We start from the raw sequence: 20,072 nt of genomic DNA, 5'->3' as shown, positions 1-20,072 counted from the left end.
TGCTACATATTTATAAATTATTTCTTATAATTCTATTTGTGGATTATTCCCATTGCAATCAGGGAAATTTCTGCATGCGTAGTCTGCATCCTAGTGGTATCAGTTGCATACCAAACAGAATTTCCAATGTAAGCATAGATAATAGAGTGTGTTGAACCCTAAAGTTCCTTTCTAATAAGTGAAGAATCTTCCATGTATGGAACTCGAAGGGAACTTATAGTTCAAACAAATCCCAACATGATACAGGAAGAGGAGGAGGAACTGGATTTATACCCCACCCTTCACAGAGTGGCTAACACTCCTTTTCCTTCCCCTTCCCACAACAGACACCCTGTGAGGTAGGTGGGGCTAAGAGAGCTCTTTTGAGAACTGCTCTTGAGAGAACAGCTCTGAGAGAACTTGTGACTGACCCAAGGTCACAGCAGCAGCTGCATGTGGAGGAGTGGGGAATCAAACCCGGTTCTCCCAGATTAGAGTCCACACTCTTTACTGCACCAAACTGGCTCTGGAATGTAATTGTGACTGTGTATCAGGAGGAGCACTGATGTGCTACCACTCTTCTGTGAGTCAAACTTCAACCTGCTTTCCAAGGTAAAGCTTTGTTAATCTTTTTTTTTTAAAAGTGGATTCTCTTTCATAATATCTTCCAAGGTTTGGCTTTAAAAAAAAAAATCTGGGAAATATTGACTTTAGGTGGATCACAACATCAACACATTTTCTTGGAGACCACTGCATTAAAAAAAAAATTCCCCATTAGCTACCAAAACAAAAAAGATTCTTCTGCCATTTAGTTAGTGAGTCACAGACTGTAAGAATACCCTAAAGCAGCATCTCACCTTTTAGCTCTTGTGCAATGTAACTGGCTTGCATTTTTAATAGCAGACTAAATTCATATTCAGACACGTTTGTTAGCTTATTAGGAACTAATCAGAATGAGAGACAGCAGCAGTGGAAATTCCATTCTGCCAGGTGCCAAAACTAATGTGTGTTTAATGCTTAGGCTTGGTTTTAGAATGAGATTTTACACTTGACTGAACTGTGTAGCTCAGTAGATGACACATAATTATTAGAGGCACCTTAGCAACGTGGGGCAATTGGCACTGTGGAACAGTGAGACCGCATTGCTGTGCCAAAAGTGATGGCTGCCAATTATACACTGTAATTTAGAGGATGATCAAAGTAAGAAACTGGCTTTTCATTATATACTGAAGGGCCCTTGGGTTTTCACTGACACGTACAACAGATTTTTTTTTTATAGCTACAAATACAGATTTCACTCATGAAGAGAAGGGATGAACACTTTGAGCAATCCATTTGGAAGACTGCATACAGCCCTAACTAGAACTACATCGTGCTAAGCTGATGATTTCAAGTGACTTAGAAGGATGCAACTTTATTTATGATCGTACTGCAATTTTTGCAACACATTTCCTTGAATGCACCATGAAAAATGATGTTTAACTTCCATCTGCTACCAAGCAAGAAAGATTATTCAGTCATTCAGCCAGCATGCCCTGAGCCACTTGTGGGAAGGGCGGGATATAAATCTTAAATAAATAAATAAAATAAATAAAAAATGCTCGTGAGCCCTTCGTTTGCACGGCTGTATAGCTTTTGAGTTGCTCACTGAAGGTGCAAAAATGTCTGACTTTTTGTCATCCAGGAGGAGAAACAAACAGCAGCCTTACAGGCCACACTCAGACTTCAGGCATGTTGTTGCAGTACATAATATCTGGCTAGAGCTTAGCTTGCAGTCTAAATATCTCTTTATCCTTCAGGCCCAATTATTATGTTCTCAGTTACATTGTTTCTGAAGGATGATACTGGTGTTCCTGTTAAGCGGTTGTCTCAGGCACAAGAGTCATTTGTGCATCTGCATAGTTGCTACCAATATAATACACAGCCTTTTGTGTGGCAGAATTAAGCTGAATGAGAAAGTTGTCACAAGACTGGTGAATTGATCTTCTAAACCTGTGCAGAAGTAAGCTATCATATGCCGCTTCAATAGCAGTAATACCTTGTGCTGAACTAACAAGACAAGAGTGAAGCAGCACAAATTCTGTGCTTGGGATTGTCGTCTGGCAAAAATGCGGCTAGCTCCAAGGCCTGTTTAGCACATGCAAGACAATGACGTGTGGGAGTGAAGTGTCAGAGCCCCGAGGCGTTGGAATAGACTGCACCTGTTTAGACAGCAAGTTGTAGATTCCAGCTTTGAGTGTTTCTTCCCATTAAAAACACCATGTAATAGGAAGCTGCCTTCAGAATGATGTACTGAAGGAACATTTATTGCCTACAGTATGGAAGTTCAATGGAATGTAAGTTACAGTTTGGATGTAAGGCACGACTTTATCTCAAACAGCAACCAACATTATCTGTCAGCATTCAGTGCTGTGATTCACTATTGATGTAACTTTCACTACTTAAATTAGTTTTTATGTTTAAACAGGAAACACTGTTGTGTTAGCATTATCTGTTTTAGGCCCAAGGCAAAAAAACATGAAGTAGTCATACAAGTGAATTTTAAAACGTACCTTGGGATGATTTATATACAAGTCCACTGATTCATTTTCCCAGTTGTTTTCCTACACTGGAGACTCAAAACAGCTTACAAAATGAGACACACCCTCCCCCCCAAAAATACAATTTTAATAAAAGCATCCAGCCTGAGCTCCCAATATGCCATGGAGATGAAGATAAGCCACAAGATCATTCCAATCTAGTGGCGGTTCCACCTTTATGGCTCATAAAGAGTCATAGGCTGCAGATTTAACTCTTTCTCTTCATTTTGTATCTTTGACCATGCACACTTTTAAAGTGCTTCCCCAAAGGGAAAGGGAAAGGCTGTCTTATTCAGCTGACAAATCATTATAATTCCTCACTGAAGGAAAGATACTGAGAATAAACAATTATTTCAATAAATGTATTCTAATAGAATTCATTTCATTGACGTAGATCTGAATTAGGTTATTATTTTTTGAAAGAATGGCCCATTCTGACTCAGAGCCTGACTCCAGCCTTTCTCCTACCAGATTCAGTGAGCAAATAGCTCCTTCTAGTGGTTGTCTCAAGTTCTTACTAGCAAAACAATAACTGCCAGCTTGCTTCTGTAGAAAGTCTGTTGTGTTGTAACAAAGGTGCTTCTCTCTATCACTCACTGCCAATGTACCAATAGGTTAAGTGTCAGAGAGAGAGAACCACCAGGCAGCGTCTTCATAGAAATAGCAGCTACTGCCAGAGATGTGTAGCGCTAGTATGGAGATAATAGGCAGTGAGAAACTTTAAGTAATTGTACCCAGTGCTTGATTTGACAAGAAAAATATTTTTTTTCTGATTTATCTGAGTGAAGGTTGTAAATTAAAATATAAATTAAACATCATTCTCTGTTAATAATATAGTAAAACATAAGCCTTCCATCCTTTCGAGGTCAATAAAATGAGTACCTACCTTGCTGCGGGGGGGAGTGTAGATGACTGGGAAGGCAATGGCAAAACCACCCTGCAAAAAGTCTGCCGTGAAAACATGAAAGCAATATCACCCCGGAGTTGGAAACGACTGGTGTTTGCACAGGGGACTACCTTTACCTTTTTAATGTTTGACTAGCACAAAACATTTTCTTAACCTCACAGCAAGGCTATTGTGAGGATTAAAAAACAAAATTAGAATTGTAAAGCATTTTGTAAGCAAAAAGATTCTACAGAAATGATTGATTGTAATTTTAAATAAATAGTGTATGTAATTTTAGATTTGTATGCCCTTCTTTTCTCCCCACCAAGGACCAAAAGAAGCTTATAACATTGTTCTTGCCTCCTTTTCACAACAAACACCCTGTAAGACAGAGCAGGCTGTGAGAGAATGACTTGCCTGACGTCACCCAGTGAGTTTTGTGAGAGAATTTGGAGATCTGAACCTGGGTTCCCAGATTCTAATCTGACACTCTAACCACTACACCTTGCTGACATGGAGATTTTTCTTTCTATTCTCTTTCTTAAGGATTCTCCATTGAAAGCTGTACAGATGCTATGGGTCAATCTGATTATGGACACCTTTGCCTCTCTTGCTCTGGCAACAGAGCCTCCCACAGAATCCCTGTTGCTCAGGAAACCATATGGCAGAAACAAGCCTCTTATATCACGCACTATGATGAAGAACATTTTGGGCCATGCTGTATACCAGCTCACTCTCATTTTTACCCTCCTCTTTGTTGGTAAGCTCAATTAACTTTCATCCCCCAACACTTCCAGTTTAGATTGTAACATTAGACTATAAATATGATCTCCCTTCACAAGTTTCAGTGGTAAGTACTATAGACACATCAAACATGTGTTGCATGCCATATTTGCACCTGGAAATTAGACCCAAAATGGGATCCCATCTTGCCAAGAAACTGTGAAGTAGTTTAGTTTTCTAAACAGAGTATATAATCCAGAGAGGTACTGTATATGTGCCCTGGGAGTTTTCACAGATGCAGTGGAACTTTTGATACCTTCTTGCATATCCCAAACTGCTTTTGTTATGGGCTTTGAAATGTGAATTTTAATTACTAATAATAATAACTGAAATTGACTCCTCTTGTAATTAAAATGAGAGTATACCAAGCTGGTCCCATTTTTGCACAGACATAGTTTGCATTTCATGGACCAGGCAGCTGAGGCTTGTCAAAACTGAGTCCATAACTCAGTTATATGTTTTTTTTAGCTGCCCAGTATTACAAGGAAGCTCGTGAAGAGATAATTACTCCATTATTGGATAAGATTCTTGGTTTTACAGAAAAAGCTAAGCTTGATTATCTTTTATGAGATGAGAACCCTAGGATTATGTACCAAGTAGCCAAATTCTGTGTATTGATACTTAGGCTATGGTAATTATATTGTAACCAGCTTTAAATTTTATTAGATAATGTGTTATTTGTATAAATGTTATTATGTAAACTTTAAAATTGATTATATATTTGGTCAAATGACTGTAGTAATAGTAATGAAGATGAGGCTTGTAGCTAGTGTTGGTGCATACTTGGAAATTTATTAGCTTAATCCTTTACTTGTTCTAAGAAACTGTTCTTCCTTAGTGATAGCTAAAATTGACTTGCATTTGATTTGGGTTTTTTCAGTGGCACTGTAATTTTCAGAACAGTGGCCTGGCTCCCTCTGCTGACCAGTCATCTATCATCATCCTGGGAGCGGGGGCAGTCCCAAAAGCTAGCCATACGTCATGTACACAGGACAAAAGCAAATGTACAAAGGAGAGGGGATATGAAGCGTTTTGTATGAGCAGCTGGAGAAAGAATATCTTTCCGAATAATAAGCCAGCCATGTTTCAGCAGACTATTCAGCATGTCATGACACATGCTGTACATGAAAGGCCAGAAAAGGGAACTTAGCACAGTGGCTTAGGCAATTAGGAAATGCTGTATTACAATTTGAAATGATATTTAAAGAGCATGCATGTGACAAAACATTATGAGCCAACTTAGGACTCTCTAATCTCTTCCTATTTTTGTGTGGAGAAATCTTGGCATGAGAGGCTCAGTTTGGAGCAAAGAGGGCTTTGCCCCTCCCCAGTAATTCTTTTTAAAAATGTATTATGAATAATCAGAATCACCAATATCTTGTTGACATGGTGCTGTGATTTGTACTCTGGAAAGAATTTATGGATAGAGGCAGATTGCAGATCGAAGCACAAGTTGTGTTAAATATTTTTAGAGTTTATTTTCTGTTTTCTGTTTATGATCAGGTGAAAAAATATTCAAGATTGACAATGGCAGGAATGCACCACTCCACTCTCCGCCTTCTGAGCATTACACCATCATCTTCAATACCTTTGTCATGATGCAGCTGTTCAATGAAATCAATGCACGCAAGATCCATGGTGAAAGGAATGTTTTTGATGGCATCTTTAGAAATCCTATATTTTGCACTATTGTACTGGGAACATTTGCTGTGCAGGTAATAATTATACATGCTAACACAGCATTGTATTATTTGCTTATTCTGCTGTAAGGCCTTCTCCTAGAATGATATTCTATGACTATTGAAATGAATTGTGATGCTTTTTGCCCTTTGCCATCAAGTCATAGACTTGATGAACCTGTAGGGCTTGCAAGGCAAGAGATGTTCAGTGATGATTTGCTGTTGCCCTACTTTTGTGTAACAACCCTGGTATTCCTTGGTGATTTCCCATCCAAATACTGACCAGGTCCAACCCTGCTTAGCTTCTACAATGTGATGAGATCAGGCCACCCTAACCTACCCAGGCCAGGGACTGTGATGCTAGCCATAAAAAAAGGGATCATATGCCCATGATTAAGGCACCTATTTTGATTTTGTGTGTCAGTATGTTGTTTCTTGATCATTTCCATTTGGGTGATCCTTACTCTCCTTTCTGTTTATGGATTTCTTGAGGAGAAGGGGCCAGCTGCTTACATGGCCTTTTCCTTTCATGTGTTTGTTTTATGAAGATAACTTCACTTTGCTAGACTGGACTAGCCTTTCTTCTTCAGTTCAGCAGTGGTCTAGGAGCCAAGGTGCTGGCACATACCCTTTTTGAAATTTTTGTCAATGGTCTAACAGCACTTAAAATGTATCTAGATATGTGAGACAGCACAACACAAAATATATTATTAATAAGAAAGCTTGGCATATGGTAGCATTATCAAGGACAGAATGGGAATATGTAGACTTTCTGGGCTTTCTGTACATGGGTGTTTTTTTAGGTAGTATTGAGGGATTGAAATTATTATCCCAATGATTGCTCAGCAGTCAGGCTAATTTCTCTCCACCTGTACTCATAATCTAATCTACTCCTCATTCAGCCTCAATTCATAGGTTTATGAATCTCATTTTTAAAAAGATGTTAGGAAGAAGGGTTCTAGTCCAGTTTTCTCTCTTATATGCTATTTTTCTATGCAAAGGCAGGTTTTTTTTTAAAGCAGGAACTCAACTCTGGCTGGCTTGGTGTCAGGGGTGTGGCCTAATATGCAAATGAGTCCCTGCTGGGCTTTTTCTTCAAAAAAGTGCCGTGTGAAACAATGGTGAAGTCATTGAGGTTCTTTTCAGCTTTGTCATATAGATTAGCCATGTGCTATTCTGTCAGGAAGAAAATGGCAACTGCTTTTTGGCTTTAAAAACATTTATGCAGGCCTTTTATATCTATATAGTAGGGATGTTAAACATATGGCCCATGGGCAGGATCCAGCCTCTACAGAGCTTCTATCAGTTCTGCAAGAAACTGTCTGTCTGTTGCTTCCTACTTCCTGTTCCTACTTCCTGATTTCAGTATCAGAGCTGGCTTTTGCCCAGCTCTTTCCTCTCCAGCTTCCTCATTCACAGAGAAGAGAGAGAAAACCAAGTGTCCCCTCAATTAGCTGAGGGCTCCACCCCCTCTCCTCCTCCTCTGGGAAGGCAGGTGGCAGGAAAGAGAGAGAGAAAGAGAGAGAGTCTATCCATAGCACCTTAAAGAAGACTGACAGCATTTTATTCCAGGTATAAGCCTTTTTGTGCCTGCACACTTCTTCAGAGAAGGAGAGAGGAGGGAGGGAAAGAAAGTGCCAGAGAGAGAGAGAGAGATGGAGTCCCATAGCACTTGGAGAGACCCCCCCCCCCTTTCCAGTTCTAATGGGGCAGGGGGGAACCTAACAGCATTCTTTATTAGTGGAAGGGAGCAAGACTCCAGGAGCCCCTTAATAGCTAACAAAATTTGTGGCAGGGAATGAGCTTTCATGAGTCATTGCTCACTTTTTCAAATACAGCTGGAATGTGAGTCCATCTGTCCTTTTATCTTGGAGAGTGAAGTGATACCAAATGACAGTATTGTTTGGTGTAGTGGTTAAGTGTGCAGGCTCTTATCTTGGAGAATCAGGTTTGATTCTCCTCCACTTGCAGCTGCTGGAATGGCCTTGGGTTATATACAGTAAATTATACAATTATAGGAGTGATGGTTAGCCATAGCTCTCACAGAGCTGTCTCAGCCCCACCTACCTCACAGGGTGTCTGTTGTGGGGGAGGAAGGTAATGGAGATTGTAAGCCACTCTGAGACTCTGAGATTCAAAGTGGAAAGTGGGGTATAAATCCAATATCATCTTCTAAGTTATTGACAGAAGAAACCTAGGTCTCAGTTCAGTCCTAGAGAATGCATTGTCTTGAGCTTCATTATCAGTTGCAGTTCAGCAGTCTCTCTAATCTGCCTTTGAAACTGCCTGTGAACCAGCAGAGACTGACCAAGAGAGAGATCTTGGGGTCGTGGTAGATAACTCACTGAAAATGTCAAGACAGTGTGCGATTGCAATAAAAAGGCCAACGCCATGCTGGGAATTATTAGGAAGGGAATTGAAAACAAATCAGTCAGTATCATAATGCCCCTGTATAAATCGATGGTGCAGTCTCATTTGGAATACTGTGTGCAATTCTGGTCACCGCACCTCAAAAAGAATATTATAGCATTGGAAAAAGTGCAGAAAAAGGCAACTAGAATGATTAAAGGTTTGGAACACTTTCCCTATGAAGAAAGGTTAAAATGCTTAGGGCTCTTTAGCTTGGAGAAATGTCGACTGTGGGGTGACATGATAGAGATTTACAAGATTATGCATGGGATGGAGAAGGTAGAGAAAGAAGTACTTTTCTCCCTTTCTCACAATACAAGAACTTGTGGGCATTCAATGAAATCACTGAGCAGTCGGGTTAGAATGGATAAATGGAGGTACTTCTTCACCCAAAGGGTGATTAACATGTGGAATTCACTGCCACAGGAGGAGGTGGCGGCTACAAGCATAGCCAGCTTCAAGAGGGGGTTAGATAAAAATATGGAGCAGAGGTCCATCAGTGGCTATTAGCCACAGTGTGTGAGTGTGTATATATATATATATATATATATATATATATATATATATATATATATATATATATATATATATATATAAAAATTGGCCACTGTACGACACACAGAGTTGGACTGGATGGGCCATTGGCCTGATCCAAGATGGCTTCTCTTATGTTCTTTGTAAGAGAATGGCTACTCTTAGCAACTGAATATCCTGGAAGGTTAAAATGTTCCCCCACTGCTTTTGAATGTGTTGGTTTCTAATAGGAGTAAAAAGAGTAAGAGTTCAGTAGCACCTTAAAGATTAACAAAATTTGTAGTATGTGCTTTCGTGAGTCACTGCTCACTTGTTCAGGCTTATTTCCATTTATACTTTGCACTCTCCTGGACTGAATCCTTCTGTACCAAATTGAGACCTAGGTTTCCTATCTCATTACCAGTGCTGGTATCTCCCCACCTACTGCTCCTCTGAGTATCACACCTATTATTACTCATTCCCATGGTAGTTGGTACCTATAGTATTTAAGTGGAGCCACTAATAGAAGTTTCTGAATTCTAGGAGAGCAGCAGCATGCAAGGAATACAGAAAGAAATTGCCTTTTTAAAAAAAGGACCAATCCCTGCGGGATCCGATGCCCCCAACCGGATTGCTAGATGAGTTAGTGGAGGATTGGTACTCCTGGTTCTCCCCAGCCATTGACGATATTGCACCCCAGAGCCCTCTTCACTGCCGCACCAAAGCAGCTCCTTGGTATACCCTGGAGCTGCTGAGGATGAAGCGACAGCTTAGATGGCTAAAGCGAGTCTGGTGAAGATCTTATGACGAGGAGTCCAGAACATCTTATAGAACATTTATGAAGGTCTATGAGAAGGCAATGAAGTCTGCTAAGAGAGATTTCTATGTGGCCTCCATTGCATCTGCAAAATCATGCTCAGCTCAACTGTTTAGAATGATTCAATCATTTACTAAGGCGCTGACAGACAATCAAAAGTTTAGGGAATTGGATATCGGCTGTGAGGCTTTTGTGACCTGTTTCACAGACAAGGTCTCGACTCTCTGCCGTAATCTCCCAGCCACAATTGACACAGTATGGGAACTGGAAGCCTGTTGTCCGTCTTTAGGTCCCATGTTGGACCACTTCAGCTGTCTCTCTCAGGAGGATGTGGACAGGATCTTGGCTACAGTGAAGCCCACCACTTGTCCTCTGGACCCGTGTCCATCCTGGCTTGTCAAAGCAGGTGGGGACAACATTCAGGGGCCCTTGGCTGAATCAGGGGTATTTCCAGCCAAGCTTAAAGTGGCAGTGGTTTGCTGGCTTTTGAAGAAGTCATCTCTGGACCCTTTGGTCCTAGCCAATTATCACCCAGTCGTGACCATTTCTGGGCAAGTGGTGACAGAGTAATTTCAAATTTTCCTGGAAAATACATCTGTCCTTGATCCCTTCCAATCCAGCTTCTGTCCTGGTTACGGGATGGAGACTATTCTGGTCGCCCTCACAGATGACCTTAGAAGGCATCTGGATCGAGGTGGGTCAGTGCTGCTACTGCTTTTAGATCTTTCAGCAGTGTTTGACACGGTTGACTACGATCTAATGACCCACCATCTTGCTGACATTGGAGTCCAGAGGGTGGCCTTACAGTGGTTTTCCTCCTTCTTCTGTGGTCAAGGACAAAAGGTGGTGACTGGCGAGCAGACCTCCCTGCACTAGAGTGTGGTGTACCACAGGGAGCTATTCTCTCGCTAGTGATGTTCAACACATATATGCGCCCCCCCCCTTTTGCCCAAATTGCCAGAAGTTTTGGGCTGTGCTGTCACCGGTATGCAGATGACACCCAGCTCTATCAGACTCGACCCTAGACCATCTAACCAGGGGGTTGGAAGCAGTGGCTGGTTGGTTTCATTGAGCTGGCTGAAGCTTAATCCAACCAAGACAGAGGACCTAGGCAGGCATCCAGCTCCCCACCCTGGATGGCGCATCTCTTGTGCCAGCTCAGAAGGTGAGGAGTCTGGGTGTGATACTGGATGCTACCCTCTCTATGGAGGCCCAGGTCACAGCTGTTGCACGATCTGCCTTTTACCATCTTTGGCAGGCCGAACAAACTAGCACCCTACCTGGTCCCTCGGGACTGAGCTACAGTGATTCATGCAACAGTCACTTCCATATTGGATTACTGTAACTCGCTCTACGTAGGCTTGCCCTTGAGGCTGATCCAGAAACTCCAGCTGGTGCAGAATGCAGCAGCATGACTGCTGACTGAATCGCCTGTATGGGCAAGCAGTCAGCTGATGCTGCGCAGTCTGCACTGGCTACTGATTGAGTACTGGATCCACTTCAAGGTATTAGTACTGACGCTTAAAGCCATGGGCGGCCTGGGACCGACATACCTGCGGAACCATCTCTCCCCATATGAGCCCCAGAGGTCATTACAATCGGCCAGTCAACATATTTTGATCATCCCTGGCCCAAGGGACATCCGCCTTGCCTCAACCAGGGCCAGGGCTTTTTCAGCCCTGGCCCCAACCTGGCGGAATCAGCTCCCTATGGAGGTTCGGGCCCTGCCATTCCGGAGGGCCCGTAAGAAGGAGCTGTTCTGCCAGGCCTTTGGCTGAGGTGGGCGGGTGTCATTTTATTACACCGACTAACCCTGACTCCCAACACTGACTGCCATCTGGACTGCTAAAAATCAGGCCAATATAGTTGACATCTTTTGGACACCTAAGCTGTGCGACTGTTCTATTGTTTGTTTATTTGATTGTTGCATTGTTAGTTTTAATTGTTTTAGCATGTTGGAATCTGCCCTGAACTCATTATAGGAAAGGACAGACTATAAATTTACATACATACATACATACATACATAAAATAAAATAAAATAAAATCGGGGGTATTTCCTTATGTTCGGGGGTATGTTCATATATAAAATAAAATAAAATAAATAAAAGAGAACATTGAAGGCTACGTATATGTTTTGCCTTAAACTGTCTGTCATTGAGCTCTGGAAGAATGAGAGTAGGGCACAAGTCTTCAGTTTGCCAGGTGGCCATTTAACCAAAAAGAAGAAAGTGGTGGTTGCTTGTTTTACTTCAATTGAAGGCCTAAGTGGGTGGGAAATCTCCACCATTAGGGAATTTACCCTCTTTCGTGCTTAAAACTATTTTGGATATGGCTAAATAGAATTGCAAAGAAAAGTGTTTCCTCCATCCCAGGGGTGGCCAAACTTGCTTAACTTAAGAGAAGGAAGGAAGGAAGGAAGGAAGGAAGGAAGGAAGGAAGGAAGGAAGGAAGGAAGGAAGGAAGGAAGGAAGGAAGGAAGGAAGGAAGGAAGGCAAATAGATGGGGGAGGGGGAAAGAAAGCAACTTTAACTTTAAATTCATTCTCAACTTTATTCTTTAAATGCTTTGGAGAAGTGATTAAAGAGAGAAATAACATCTTCAAGCCAGTCAATGGGACAGTGGGAGCTTTGAGAGCCACATAATGTGTGTGAAATCGCCACATATGATTCCTGAGCTGCAGTTTGCCCCCCCACTCTCGTTGCAGTCCAAAATAATACCCCAAAAGACTATTCAAGCCATCAAGAAGGTCTACTATTAGCAGATTAGAAATCTTGAGAAAGAATTGTGTTTGTGATGCACACCTGATGGACTTCATCCAAAATCCAAATTTCCTACTAAATTCTACCATATACTGTACATGGAAAGAAAGTTTAGCCAGAGGTGGACTGGCCATTTAACCTACAAAAAAATTGCTCAATGGGCCATTGCCCTTGAGTGCCACTATTATCAAGGAGGAAACAGCCTAAGTTAAGCAACTCTGACAGTGCCTCTGATGCTATTTGGCTCAGCACCTCCTGCAACAACAGTGAATGGTTTCAGCTCACTAATTACTTCCTACACTGCATCATTTGCAGGAGGAGGCAAAGAGTTAATTAATGTTAATGGCTGGTTCCACAGTATTGACTTGTTGTGCCACTCAGCTTGCCTTGCGCCAGGGCCATTTTCACTTCCCTGTGTGTGTGTGTGTGTGTGTGTGTGTGTGTGTGTGTATGTTAAACACCATCAAGTCACATCCATCTTACAGTGACCCCAGGAAAGGGGCTTTCAAGGCAATTGGGAAGCAGAGGTGGTTTGCCATTGCCTTCTTTTGTGGTCTTCTTTGGTTGTCTCCCTTCCAAGTACTGACTCTGCTTAGCTTCCAAGATCTTACCAGATCAGGCTATACCATGCCATCTTCCCTCCCCCACACAGGTCTTGCCACTAGGGATGGGCATGAACCAGGGAATTCAGCAAAATTTTCACAGGAGATTTGAACAATGGAGCTCAGAAGCAAGTATTGGGGGGGTGGGGTTAAGAAAGAAAGACCACAATAAAATTTAGAGGTTCCAGAGCTCTGGTCCTGTGAGCTCCTGCCCAAAACGAGGCCTGCCTTTTGTTAATACCATTTGCAAAACATTCATTGAAGTTCACATACTAATTTTTATATTATCTTTTCTCATTTTCCTGTTATGTTCCTGAAGAAGTGAGCAATGACTCAGGAAAACTAATGCCCCACCACATTTTTTTTTTTTTTGCTAATCTTTAAGGTGCTATTGGACTCCTGGTCCGATTCCTCACTAGCAGTTGCTCCACCCATGGGTTTTGCTTTCCCTGGCTCAAGTGATCAATTCCCACCAGTTGCTGTGTGGGTGCATTTTGATCCACAGCTCCTTCCAGTTTCCCTCACAGCTTCTGGATATACAAAAAACAAAAGCAGGAAGCCATGAGGGAAACTGGAGGAAGCCATAGAACAAAATGTGCCCAAGCAGTAACTGGTGGGGAATTGATTGCTTGAGCAGGGGTGGAGCAACCACTAGTGAGGAATTGGTCTTACTCTTTTCTACTGTTGTATCCGTGGTTATTCATTGAATATTTAGCACTGAAGCAACACAATCCTTAGAGCTTGGTTTGTGCATGACATTTTTGGATGTATACCTAAAATGTCCTCACAGATGTAAAGTGTCAATGCAACAAATACTTGTTCATAAACACACAGGTGGACCAGGTTGCTGTGTTTGGCTGCAGTTCCCAAAAGGTGTACTCTCTGTGATACTCAGTCAAGAATTACAGCCAATCATAGCATGTAATATGTGAAATGGCTAGAAATCTTCTAGTTGTACTATCCGTCTTACCAACATAGATCTTGCCACTAGGGATGGGCATGAACCAGGAAAATGGAGGTTTATTACGGTTTGTGGGTTGTGGGACCACAGGAACCATGAACCTTCACAGACCTTCTCATTTATAGAACCAGTTTGTTTTGCAAGGTTCATGATGCAGTAGAACCTTGTGGGCTAGAGACACCAAACTCACAATGAATTTCCAGATGATTCTCCTCTAGCTGCCCTCCAAATTTGGTGAGGATTGAATTTAGGGGGACCAAGTTACAGTCCCCCAAAGAAAGTGACCCCAGGGAAGTGCTTCCTGGGGAAATCACTGTTGCAGGTTCAGGAGTGTGTTGAACAGACCCCCTGCAAGCTAGAGGCATCAAACTTGCAGAGGTGTTAAGTATGAGGGAGGGGGGAGGTATTCTGGCAAAACACCAGCAGCTTATTGTGAGCAGGGAGTATAGGGCTCGGAGTCCTGAGTTTACTGCATGCACACAGTCCCAGCCAGACATGAAGCTAAGCCGCTCTTCTTAGTGTGCGTGAGAGGTGCTCAGAAGCCTGAGTAAGCACCAAGCACCCCCCAACCCCACTGTTCACAGGAGGAATGGCTTCCAGTTCCCTTCCCTCTCTATGGCACAGTCTGGAATTGGATATATGATTTTCTTAATATTCAGCATTATATTGTTAGTGTGGGTATAAAGTACACTTTTAATGTGCTGTTTTTAATGCTATAATTCAGTTTTATTTTATTGTTGGTTGTATGTATTATACTGCTCTTACTGTATTATTTTTAATTGTATAATCTACCTCAAGTCTCAGTGAAAAAGCTGGCTTGAAGAAGAAAATAATAATAAGTATATTTCTGTAGTTTGATTTTTTTATTATGTTTTCTGTATGAGCACTGTTTGTTCTCAAGGCTTCCCCTCTCCCCCTAGCACTGCATTGGTATTGACTTCTTCCATATTCTGGTGACGGGTTTATACAGTAAAAATGTTAGCTAACCCTTGATTATCCAAAACACATACCCAGCATCCCCTGAGGGTGAGCTCTTCACCCTCATCCATCATACCTCTTTGAATATTTGCATGCCCCTCTCCCCACCCACAACTGGTCAGCTTGATGACAGCACTACAGTTTGGAGATGGCCGAATGGAGATGTGCGCTGACTATGTGCACAATAAATAAAGCACTCCAGGACAATCCATACCCCATTCCGGTGGTCAGCCATGTATTGGCAGCCCTAGCAGGCTCTAAGGATTTGGGGAAACTGGACCCGGCCCAGGCGTACCAGCAACTCCCGGTGGACGCCGAGACAGCAGAGGCTCAGACCATTGTGACTAATAAGGGAGCTTTTCGGGTGCGGCAGTTGCAATTTGGAGTTAGCGTGGCTCCGGGGATCTTTCAGAATATAATGGACTCTCTTCTCAAAGGGATCCCTGGAGTGCAACCGTTTTTTGATGATGTTTTGATCGCCGCCCTGGACGTTGAGGAGTTCAGCAGCTGTCTGCGAGAGGTACTCCGCCGCTTCCAGACGGCGGGACTTAAAGTGAAGCGGGAGAAGTGTTCCCTCGGGGTGTCGGGGGTAGAATTCTTGGGGTTTGCTGTAGACGCTGTGGGAATCCACCCGATGGCTGACAAGACCAGGGCAATAGTCCACGCTCCGGCCCCCACGTGCAAGGCAGAGTTACAAAGTTTCTTGGGCTTATTAAATTTTTATCATTCATTTTTGCCCCACAAAGTGGCCATCGCAGAACCCCTTCATAGGCTCCTTGATAGACACACCCCGTGGGTCTGGGGAAAGAAGCAGGCCGCTGCTTTTCAGGCAGTCAAGGACCTCCTAGTTTCCAATGATGTGCTCCACCATTTTGACGAATCCCTACCAGTGTTTCTGGCTTGCAATGCTTCCCCGTACGGGGTGGGCGCTGTTCTGGGGCACCAACTCCTGGACGGGAGGGAGGTTCCTGTGGCCTATTATTCAAAGACCCTGGCCCCCGCGGAATGCAACTATGCCCAGATTGACAAGGAGGCCAGAACTATAGGTGAATTGAAAACAGCTGTGATTTACAATCATTTATCTTTATCGTATCCGATATTTTCTTCATATTTTGTTACTTTAGCGAATCCCAAGCTTCGGAAAGCATTTACGAGGGCTCGCTTTGATTTATTACCTTCATTGGCCAATGAAGGTCGCTTTAGGCAGATTCCTTATCGGAAAAGAGTTTGTATTTGCGACCAAACTTCTATTGAGGACCTTCCTCATGCCATGTTTTATTGCCCTGATTTTAACTCTGAATGGAATAGGTTTCTGGTTTCTATTCTGTTGTCTCTTCTTGGGAAGTCAAATCAGGAAAAACTAGGGTTTTTACTATCTGATAGAGATAAATACACTACTTTTCAAGTTGCAAGGTTTGCGGCTGTCGTTATGGAAAAGAAAATGAAGATTATGCCTCATTGATCGCTCTCTATTATCACTCTCAGCTCCTTTCTAGTGTAGTCCTGGTTAAATTTTGTTGATGTTTTAAATTTAGATTGTAAGGGTTCTAAAAGTTTAGAATGTATAGATTTTTAGGCTTTAAAATTTTATTGATATTTTATTCTAGATACTTTTAGGATTGTATGAATTCTTATCGTAGTATTGAATGAGGTACTGGATGTTGCTTTGTGTTTTCTCTTCGTTCCCTTTTATTTTATTGTCGTATTTGGTTGGTTGCTATGGCAATATTTTGCTAATGCAATAAAAATATTGTGTGTGACAAGGAGGCCTTGGCAATCGTGGTGGGTATGCCTTACGGTAGACATTTCACAATTGCCACAGACCACAAGCCGCTACTGGGCCTCCTTGTCCCAGACCGCCAGACACCGCAAATTCTGTCACAGCTAATCCTGTGGTGGAACCAGTTCCTCAACTCGTACACATATGCCTTGGTCCACCACCCTGGAAAAGCTATGGGACACACTGACGCCCTCAGCCGCCTGCCGCTGCCCTCTATGGACCCGGATCCCGCCCCTGCCCACCATGTGATGCTTCTAGAGACTCTACCTGAGAGGCCCCTCCATGCCGCTAAGGTAGCTAGGGCCATGGGTAGAGACCGCATCCTAGCACACGTTTTAGACTGGGTGGGAAGGGGGTGGCCCGCGGGCAAACTGGACGCAGAATTCAGGGCATTCGCATCATGCAGAGATGAACTGTCCATTCACAAGGGATGCATTCTCTGGGGTAGCAGGGTGGTGGTTCCCCCCTCATTGCGGAAGCAAGTGCTGGAAGCCTTACACGGAACACACCCGGGGATGATGCGTATGAAGGCCCTGGCGCGTAGCTATGTATGGTGGCCAGGGATGGACAAGGAGATAGAAGGGTGGGTTAGAAAGTGCCAACCCTTCCAAGAGTCCTGGCCTGATCCGCCCAGTGCCCCTGTCCACCACTGGGAGTCCAACAGGAGGCCATGGTCCTGGTTACACCTAGACTTTGCGGGGCCATACCAGGGCCAAATATTCTTTATTCTAGTCGACGCATACACCAAGTGGTTGGAGGTGATTCCCGTAGCTTCAACCTCCACCGCAGCAGCGGTCAGAGCCTTGCGAAGGGTCTTTTGCACTCATGGGATTCCCGAGACCCTCGTCATGGAAAATGGTACCGCTTTCACCTCCTGGGAATTCCAGGAGTTCATGAATAGGTACCTCATCCCACACATTTGGTCCGCCCCTTTCCATCCAGCCACCAACGGCCAAGCAGAGCGCATGGTGTGCACCACTAAAGAGGCCCTGGGTCACATTGTACAGGGAGATTGGCACCACCGCCTGGCAGCCTTCCAATTTGGGAACAGAACCACCCCCAACCCCTTCACCGGGTTAAGCCCTGCCAAGTTGCTAATGGGGAGGAAGTTGATCACTAGGCTAGACAGGTTGCATCCTGACCGGGCTACAGACCTCCGCAGTTCCCCTGAAACCAGGGAAGCCACTAGGGGATTCTTTCCAGGGGATCCAGTATACGCAAAGAACTTTGCAAGCGGGCCGGAGTGGGTAGCAGCCCGGGTACTGTGGGTCACCGGGTCCTGCTCCTACGAGGTCTCGTTGGAGGGGGGCCAGATCCTAAGGAGGCATATTGACCAGCTGCGCCGCCACACCTTGCTGGAAGAACCGACAGTGATCAGGGGAGAATTAACAGCAACACCCCCGGGAGCTACCCAGCCTATGCCGGCTGCACTGACTATGCGGGCGGAAGAGCACCACAGCAGAGGGAGCGACCCCCCCCCCAGAGAGAAGGTTCCGGAACAGCAACAAGCGGCGGACAACCCTTTTCCGGCGTCACCCCACCACGAGGAACCAGCAGCCCTGCCAGCCACAGCAGCCGCTCCAACTCCCCCCCCCCCAAACTCCGAGGAGGTCAACCAGGGAACACAGGGCACCAGCCTACTTGAAAGACTTTGTGTCTTGAACTAAGGGGGGAGAAGTGTTGTGTCTTGCATTTCAGTCCTGAAGTTACAACGCAGCGAACGCTACAGAGGTGACCAGTGGGAGTCCACTGGTCCCCGGATGTAGCTCGCAAATACGCTCTGCCAATCAAGATCTGTGGCGGGGAGTTTAACTGGCCGGATTGGACCTGGCCAGGCTAAGGGTTGTTCCGGGGTATGTATATAATCGGGACCCAGCCCGCATTTCCCTCTCTTGTGATGTACTCACTAATAAAGCATGTTGTCTTCAAAACGTCTCGTCACTCAGTACATTACACCCTATGAAGGAAGGTTAAAACGCTTGGGGCTCTTTAGCTTGGAGAAACATTGACTGCGGGGTGACATGATAGAGGTTTACAAAATTATGCATGGGATGGAGAAAGTAGAGAAAGAAGTACTTTTCTCCCTTTCTCACAATACAAGAACTCATGGGCATTCAATGAAATTGCTGAGCAGTCAAGTTAAAACAGATAAAAGGAAGTACTTCTTCACCCAAAGGGTGATTAACATGTGGAATTCACTGCCACAGGAGGTGGTGGCGGCTACAAGCATAGCCAGCTTTAAGAGGGGATTGGATATATATATATGTGTGTGTGTATATATATATGTGTGTGTGTGTGTGTTTGTATATGTATGTGTGTGTGTGTGTGTGTATACACACACACACACACACACATATATTGGCTAGTGTGTGACACAGAGTGTTGGACAGGATGGGCCATTGGCCTGATCCAACATGGCTTCTCTTATGTTCTTATGAACTAAACCACTTTTTCCCACTTGGTTCATGGTTCTATAGTATAATGGTACTATAATACTACTACAAATGTAGTATTATTAGCTGCAGTACATTCAAAACCAGAATATAGTAAGTAAAATATGGCTGGGCTCTGTTTAGAGCTTTTATGCTGACATTTTCCTTTAGCATAATTTAGTTGCAGAGTAGATATGGGAGTGTTCTTAGGAAGGTGTTAGGCCTCATTCACTTAAATTTATTGATGGCGAAGTCACGTTGAAAGCAGGTGGAAATAATTTAGTCATGACTAAGTTGCATTATTTGGGATTTAGATACAACATTCTTCAGCTGAATCAGAACCTTCAGGATATATAGGCCATTTAATCTGTTGCACAGTTTTTGTACTAACTCATTGCACAATTTTTGTACTTCCAGGGATTAGAGTAACATAATTAGTGAAAATATTCACATTTAGGAAAAATGCTAACACCAACAGAACTTTTAAAAAAAATCTTATCCCCTCTTTTTCTTTCTCTAGGTTAGTAATGGTATTTTTTATCTCTCTTGTTTTCCTTCTGCAGATAGTAATTGTACAGTTTGGTGGAAAACCTTTTAGCTGTTCTCCTTTGCAACTTGACCAGTGGATGTGGTGTGTATTCATTGGATTGGGTGAACTTGTGTGGGGGCAGGTAAGTGCCAATTACCTTCTTAAATTATAAAGATAATGATAGGTGTCTGAATTAAGGATTTGTGCTCTTGTATGATCAGGGGATGGGATGGAAGAAGCCGTTTTTCCTCTCATCATTAGTCTCTGTCAAAGGCAGACCTAATGCCAACTAGTGATTTCTGGTAGTGCCAGGAGAGTCATCCTTCTGCTATTCCAGAAATTATTCCATTGTCTTAGTAACCATCTCTGCCCAATTCTCTGAGC

The 20,072-nt window shown here is 43.4% G+C and overlaps 1 protein-coding gene across 20 annotated transcripts in view; it reads left to right on the top strand.

Annotated features, from left to right (window-relative positions):
- Positions 1 to 20,072, top strand: part of ATP2B2 (ATPase plasma membrane Ca2+ transporting 2) — an 895,196-nt gene that overhangs the window by 842,872 nt on the left and 32,252 nt on the right. For all 20 annotated transcript variants that reach the window (XR_009555447.1, XM_060239903.1, XM_060239921.1 and 17 more), the window contains 3 exons: positions 3,991 to 4,204; positions 5,731 to 5,942; positions 19,723 to 19,830. Coding sequence is in view for 19 of the 20 variants with exons in the window: in XM_060239903.1 (XP_060095886.1) it covers positions 3,991 to 4,204; positions 5,731 to 5,942; positions 19,723 to 19,830 (534 nt within the window). In the remaining variant the exon portion in view is untranslated. The remainder of the gene's footprint in view (positions 1 to 3,990; positions 4,205 to 5,730; positions 5,943 to 19,722; positions 19,831 to 20,072) is intronic.

Source organism: Heteronotia binoei, chromosome 5, assembly GCF_032191835.1.
Source record: "Heteronotia binoei isolate CCM8104 ecotype False Entrance Well chromosome 5, APGP_CSIRO_Hbin_v1, whole genome shotgun sequence".
Taxonomy (NCBI): domain Eukaryota; kingdom Metazoa; phylum Chordata; class Lepidosauria; order Squamata; family Gekkonidae; genus Heteronotia; species Heteronotia binoei.
This window is presented reverse-complemented; position numbering and strand designations above follow the sequence as displayed.